Source organism: Meriones unguiculatus, chromosome 1, assembly GCF_030254825.1.
Source record: "Meriones unguiculatus strain TT.TT164.6M chromosome 1, Bangor_MerUng_6.1, whole genome shotgun sequence".
Lineage (NCBI taxonomy): Eukaryota > Metazoa > Chordata > Mammalia > Rodentia > Muridae > Meriones > Meriones unguiculatus.
The window spans coordinates 22941281-22948419 of record NC_083349.1 but is presented as its reverse complement, the minus strand read 5'-3'; the positions used below and the strand labels follow the sequence as shown (position 1 = coordinate 22948419).

The 7139-nt window shown below is 53.6% G+C and overlaps 1 protein-coding gene across 1 annotated transcript; it reads left to right on the top strand.

The window, feature by feature from the left end:
• Window positions 1-4428: 4428 nt before the first annotated feature.
• On the top strand, window positions 4429-6800 carry LOC110560369 (glutathione S-transferase P). The gene is made up of 7 exons (XM_021656232.2): window positions 4429-4575; window positions 4821-4856; window positions 5048-5154; window positions 5253-5340; window positions 5646-5749; window positions 6293-6400; window positions 6545-6800. Coding segments are annotated over exons 1-7 (633 nt in total). The 5' UTR covers window positions 4429-4574; the 3' UTR covers window positions 6734-6800.
• Window positions 6801-7139: the final 339 nt, after the last annotated feature.

Here is a 7139-nt window from a genome sequence, read left to right as displayed (position 1 = left end):
GGCACTTAGCTCAGTTTGCAGAATGTATTCGTAGAATGCACAAACTCCAAGTTCACCCCCGCACCATAGGAACTGGGTGCAGTGGCATACACCTGCATTTCTAGCACTAGGAAGGCAAAATCGGCAGCATCAGAAGTTCAAGAGCATTCCCCAATACATGGAGGGTTTGAAGTCAGTCTGTGGTAGAGTTGACGTGGCCACTAAATAAATAGATAAATAGATGTAAGCAAGCTTAAACTGTAGAATAAAATGGTGAGTGGCATGTGTTTTTTGGAGACTGGCAGAAAAGATAAACTAAAAAAAAAGCTATATATTTTTTATGTATTAGCAAAAACAGCAGAAAGAATACAGCATGATTCTCTCAGCCACTGGTGAATCACCACGCCCCCCCACAGGTGTGCCCACCTGGTCCTTTCTGACCCCCTCTTCTGAGTTGTTCCCTAAGCCTTGGAAGGGGGTTGAAGTACGTGTCATATCTATTTCACGGCACCAAGTATATAAATAAATCTTTTAAATAATTTATTTAAATTTATTTTATTGCATTAGTCAGATCCCTTGGTAGTGGTGTTACAAACAGTTGTGAGCTGCCATGTGGTCGACTGGGAATTGAACCCAGTCCTCTGGAAGAGCAGACAGTGCTCTTAACCACTGAGCCATCTCTCCACCCCTTATAAGTAAGTATTAGAACTGAATAATAAGGAGGAACATCTATTAAAATATGCAGAAGGTTTATTATTTAGTTCGTTAGTTACTGAGACAGGGTCTCACCCTGTAGCTTTGGCTGGCCTGGATCAAGGGGGCCTCAAACGTGTCTGCTTGTCTCTGTGTCCTCACTGCTCAGATGAAAGGCTAGGGACCTCACAGCCAGCTATGCAGAACATCTGAAATGATACTTCAACAGAGACAGTGTGTGGAAGTGCACACAGACCCACGGAAACACAACGAAGGCAGAGCACAGCAAGGAATCCAGGACTTCTTGTTTTCAGTGCTGGAATCAGACCTCCAGGCTCAGGCACGAGGATCTACCGAGGAGCCCTAGCACAGCCATCAGAACGGCTGCTGCTGGGGAGGATGGAAGACTTCTTCCACCATGCTGGGGGAGGCGGAGAACGGACCACCTCCCCCGGCGGCATCTTAACGTGTTCTTCCTTCCCCCGGCGGCATCTTAACGTGTTCTTCCTGCCTGGCTCAGCCATGTCTCTCCTACACAGTAACCCTGGTTGGTGAGTTTACTGTTTGCCTAGCCCTATGGTTCCACCAAGCACAGCCCGTGCGGCCATCACTCCCATGAGCCCACCTGTGCTTCATCTGGCTAGTGATGAACTGCAGCAATCCAGTCAATTCACCGTGACTCAGCAATAAAACCATCACATTCACACACACCATCCACTTGCCTGGTGAAGCTCCCCCACCTTTAGTCCTGGCCATTCTTTCAGCTTTTTCTGAGTGTCCCAAGCATGAGAGTGCACAGGTTGTGGAACTGGGGTTCACCTCTCCCTAGGATGTGGTTTGTCCCTGTGGAAAAGATACGGGAATTCCTTCCACGCCGTTGGCGGGAACAGAAAAGGCCACAGCACCCGAGGAAGTTATTTTAGACAGGGCCTCGGACTATAGATAAGGTTTCCTTTGAGGGCATAGTCCTCCTGCCTCAGCCCCCAGAGTGCTGGGATTCTAGACATGCATCATTAGACTCAGCTATGCGGTATCTGTGTGTGTGTGTTCGTGTGCACCTGGACGTAGAGGTCTGAAATTGATACCAAGCATCATGCTTTTTGTTTGTTTCTTTGTTTGTTTTGTTTTGTTTTCTAATTGAGGCAGAGTCTCTTGGTAAACTGAAGTTCACCAATCCCAGCTCGTCTGGACTAGGTAGCTGGGAATCCCATCTCTGTCTCTCAGGTGATGGGATTACAGGTCAAAAATCTACTTAGAACACCGCATAAAGTCCCCTAGCTCTCAGGCCAGATGCTCTGAATGAGGCAGTAACCCAAAGCATGGAGGCGGTGGGGTTGGGGGCGAGGTGACAGTACGGGGGTCCTCTCTCTTTATTCACACCCACCCAGCCCTTGGCAGCCAGAACAAGAGGTTCAGTGACACACCCGTAACCCCAGCACTTGCGATGCTGAGGCAGAGGAGTTGCTACAAGTTCAAGGCCAGCTTACACAGTCTACATAGTGAGCTCTGTGCAGTCAGGACTGCACAAACTTGTCCTACCTCGGTATCCCGATTGCCGGGCTTAAAGGCGTGTAGCACCACGCCGCACTCTAACCCAGATTTTTATCTCCCCAGGCTTCTGGGTGCCTCCAGGAGGCCTGGAGATAAAAGGAGAAACTTAACAGAAGTCAGTGAGGGTTGCTATTGTGATTTGGGACATTATTAAAAGACTTAATTGTAGTTTCACGCTGGGGGTGGTACTCACACCTCTAATACCAACAGGCAGCTGAGGCAGAAGTTCAAGGCCAGCCTGGGCTTTAAAACAAGTTTGTAGAATAGTCTAGTTACAGAGTGACACTCTGTCTCAAAAAATAAAAATAAAATAAAATAAAAGCCAGATACACATAGCATCCACTGCTACAGCCTAACAGCAACAAAAAAATATTTTGAAAGCAATCTTTGTTGTTGTTGTTTTGTTTTTCGAAACACGGTTTCTTTGTGTAGCCTTGGCTGTTCTGGACTCGCTTTGTAGACCAGGCTGGCCTTGAACTCACAGCGATCTGCCTGCTTCTGCCTTTCTGAGTGCTGGGATCACAGGCATGTGCCACCCCACCTGGCTTGAAAGGAATCTTGATACCTTTAATAAATGATATATCCAGTAAAGAGAGAAATGTGTAATGTCTCAAGGCAATAAGAGAGGTCAGGGTCAGGCTTCCTACCTACCAAGTTCCAGGCCACCCAGGGCTACAAGAAATCCTCTCTCCAAATGGAACAAACAAAGTTTAGGGTTCAAGGCTATAGTTCAGTTTGTATGGTACTTGCTCAGCATGCATGCAGCCCTGGGTTCAAGATCCAACCCTGTATGAACCTGGTGAGGTGACAAGCTCCTGTGATTTTAGCACCAGAAGGTGGGGGCAGGAGCTGAAAGACATCCTCCCTCAGCCATATAGTGAGTTCAAGACAAAGTCAAAGTCAAAAGTCAACAAGAATAAAAATTAAAAGACCTCATGTTTACGAGCTCAGAGCAGCAACCTCAAGGAACAAAGCCTAAGTTTAGGAGCCAGAAGTTTCCACAAGGGGAGGAAAAAAAACAAAACAAAACAAACAAATAAACGAACAAAAAGACTCAAGAACGCAGGAAGGGCCCAGACCCTCAGTAATGTAAAATGGGGCCTGAGGGAGCTGGCAGCAGCTGAGACTGTGAGGTTGCATTGGCCCAGACAGCAGTTCCCAAGCGCCACCTGGTTCTACTTACACTAATCAAGGATCCGCAAACCTTTAGACCAGCACTTCCACCCCGGGGCCATCCCAGACACAGCCAGGAGGTGAGAATGGAGTAAACACACATAAGAAGGACAGGGCTCCGGCTGGGGCCCAGCGCGGACCAGGAATCCAGGAGTACCTTAACTACCTCCCCAAGCAGGTTTCTGAGCTCTGTTGAAGGGGTGGAAAGGCGGTGGGAACAGGGAAGGACTGGTCAGTATTTCACGATCCGCAGGGCACAGGCACAGAGCCGGGACTGGAAAACATTTCTGCACATTTCAGACAAAAATGAGAAGCTGACTTGGGCTCCTTTGAAGTAACCAGAGTGCAAGGAGTGAGGAGGGGACAGAGACACCAGCTAGGACAGTGGCAGGCTGGGTGGAGAGAGGCCAGGGAGAAAGAGGAGCCCCCAGCCTGAGGAAAGGCTGGCGGCCCGGCTGCTCCTCGAAGGCCAGAGTTCCAGACCCTCGAGAGCCACCGCGCGTGGATTCTGAGAACTGAGCTTGGATGTTCCACAAGAGCAGAAAGCGCTCTTCACTGCTGAGCCATCTCACCAGATGTTTTGAAGGGCGGAAGAACTAGGGTCCAGAACAGAAAGGAGAGGAAGGTTTTTTGGGTTTTCTTTGTTTTGTTTTTACGTTAAACTGCAACTTTGTCTCTTCGCTTCATTTTTTCCATCCCTTTTTGAAGCTCCTCGGATTCCTAAACGTGGAGGAGGATCCAGGATTGCAACTTTCTGGCTACTTATATGACAAAGGCCAAATGAACAAATGAAGCTCTTCAGGCAGGAGAAAGAAAAAGTTGGTGCGTTAGGATAGCTCACTGGTGGGGTCTGTGGGAGAGGTCGGTGGCTGGGGACCGACAGAAGGCGGACAGAGGTGCACAAGCAGGAAAACGCTGGACCCTCTCTGAGCTGAGCCACCCTTTGACCCCAAATTGAACCCTGCACGGCCGCGGACTCCGGAGGCCCCGGGCAGGAGGCGCGAGCTGAGCAGCTCCACACCCCGACCGGCCCTCCACTGCGTTGACTCAGCATCCGGGGCGGGGCGCGGTGCCCCTTATAAGGCTGGCGCGGGCCTGGGGCCTGCGCTGGCGTCCGCGTCCGGAATCCCTCTCCGTCCACGCAGCACCGAGTCGGCGCCTCCGCCTTCGCAGCAGTCAGTGAGTCCGCGCCGGCCGCCCTCGGCGGACTACCAGCATGCAGCTGGGCTGGGCCTGGGCCCTCTCGGGACTCAGAGCGCCCTGCGCCGGGCAGCTTGCGCCCAGAGCCCGGCGGAGGGCTGCGGGATTGGGGGTGGGGTGGGGTGGGGAGGGGAAGACCCTGGAGATGGGGCAGGAGGGTGCACCACTCTGAACCCTGGTCATCCTCCTTCTCCCGCCTAACATCCTTCTCCTGTCCACCCCAGTGCCGCCTTACACCATCGTCTACTTCCCGGTTCGAGGTAGGAGCTAGTGACGCAGGAAGGGGAGGCCTGGGGTAGGGGCTGCCGCCCACCCACCTTGGGGGAAACTCCGGTTCATTTCTGCAAGGCTTTGCCTCGCTCACCATGGCCAGTCCCCCGCCCCCGGGCTGCCCTGAGGCTGGGCCTATACACTGTCCCCAAACCTTTGCCCTGACCCTCCCTCCATACAGGGCGCTGCGAGGCCATGCGCATGCTGCTGGCCGACCAGGGCCAGAGCTGGAAGGAGGAGGTGGTTACCATAGATTCCTGGATGCAAGGCGCGCTCAAGTCCACCTGTGTGAGTGACGCACCTGGCGGGGAAGGGAGCTGGAGGCAGGGCCTTAGGGCAGTCGCTGGGAGAGTGTAGCCTCACCAAGCCCTGCCCCTCCCCTCCAGCTGTACGGGCAGCTCCCCAAGTTTGAGGATGGAGACCTCAGCCTGTACCAATCTAATGCCATCTTGAGGCACCTGGGCCGCACATTCGGTGAGTCCGAACCCCCAGGTGTTCCAGGGTTTCTGCCCCCCCCCTCCCAGCCACGCCCACTCTAGTCTAGTTTGGGCAGAGCGACGCAGGGATGAACAGAGATTGTACATGATCCGGCTGCAGCTGTGATCGGGCCTGCCATCACTTTCCTGTTGCCTCTCAGGAGTTCCAGGCTCACATGACTGGCCTTGTCCCCCTCCCTCCCAGACTGAGATCTGCAGACAGCCACGTGCCTGGGGCCAGGGGCCTGGGGTGGGGAAAATGGGGTGTCAATCATGCTGCCTTTCCCCCCCCCCAACCCGCAGGGCTTTATGGGAAAGATCAGAAGGAGGCTGCCCTGGTGGATATGGTGAATGATGGGGTAGAAGACCTTCGCTGCAAATACGTCACCCTCATCTACACCAAATACGTGAGCCTAGACCCCTGTGGGGGGGAGGGGGCGTGTAAGCGAAGGGGCTTTGTGCACTTTTGACTCCATCCATTCATTCCCTGTGTCAGAGCCCCAGAACCAGGCCGGGGCAGTGTGAAGAGGACCAACAGACAGCTTCGGGAGGGGGAGGGCCTGGTGGCTGCAGATCCAGAAGAGTGGGTGTGCCCATGGAGGCAGAACGTGGGGTCAGCCAACCAGGTTCTGAAGCCCTTGAACCAGCCAGCCTGGGCTCTAGTGGGGCTGTTGAAGAGTCTGTTAATGGCTAGGTCTAAATGTGAAGGACGGAGTGATCCTCAGAGCAGCGGCTCCCAGATCCTGTTGTCACAATAATAAAGACAAGAGGTCTTAGCCCGGGGTGGCAGCTACGGCTCCTGTTTCCTGGGGCCCAGGAGGTGGTTAGGGGGAAGGCCATGTTCCTGGGGGTGGGGCATATCAGGAATTCATTCCAGGGCAGCAGGAGTGCAGTGCCCACTGCTCTGTGACCGTGGGAGGAAAGTACATCTTAGGGTGTCTCCCTGGCAGGAGGAGGGTAAGGATGACTATGTGAAGGCCCTGCCTGGGCACCTGAAGCCTTTTGAGACCCTGCTGTCCCAGAACCAGGGAGGCAAAGCCTTCATCGTGGGTGACCAGGTGAGTGCCCCCTTACAGATTAAAGACAGGTAGGAACCATTTGCAAAATGGAGCAGAACTACTGGGTGGGGGGGGTGGTCTGGGGAGGGCCTCAGCTCCCCAGCCCTCTCCACCTGCTGATATCCACACCTCCTGTCCCTTCAGATCTCCTTTGCCGATTACAACTTGCTGGACCTGCTGCTGATCCACCAGGTCCTGGCCCCTGGCTGCCTGGACAGCTTCCCCCTGCTCTCTGCCTATGTGGCTCGCCTCAGTAACCGGCCCAAGATCAAGGCCTTTCTGTCCTCCCCCGACCACGTGAACCGTCCCATCAATGGCAACGGCAAGCAGTAGTGGAAGGAGAAAACAGGAGCTGTTTGTCCCCCTTTTCCCAGGCCTAATAAAATTTGTTAAGACAGAAGAGGTGCCGCAGGTGTCATTTTATGGAATGGGGCCTCTGAGCCCCTCACCATCAGACTGGCAAAGGGGGGAGGATCAGGAAGCATGCACACAAGGGCAGGGGCAGGGCTGGGGCCAGGGCTTCTTCCTGCTTAATGTCTGTGGGCCTTTTGAAACAGGAAAAGGGGAGAGAAGAATAGGAAGAGAAACTGTTCCACATCAAGGGAGGAGGGTCTCGTGTTGATCTGCCAGTCATTCCCAGGAACCCTCAACAGAACACCTGGCTGCAGGCCAGAGTTCTTTTTTCCCTGGCCTGAGCCAGGCTGAGGCACTGTGACCCGGGCTAGCCCGGTGGAGGGTC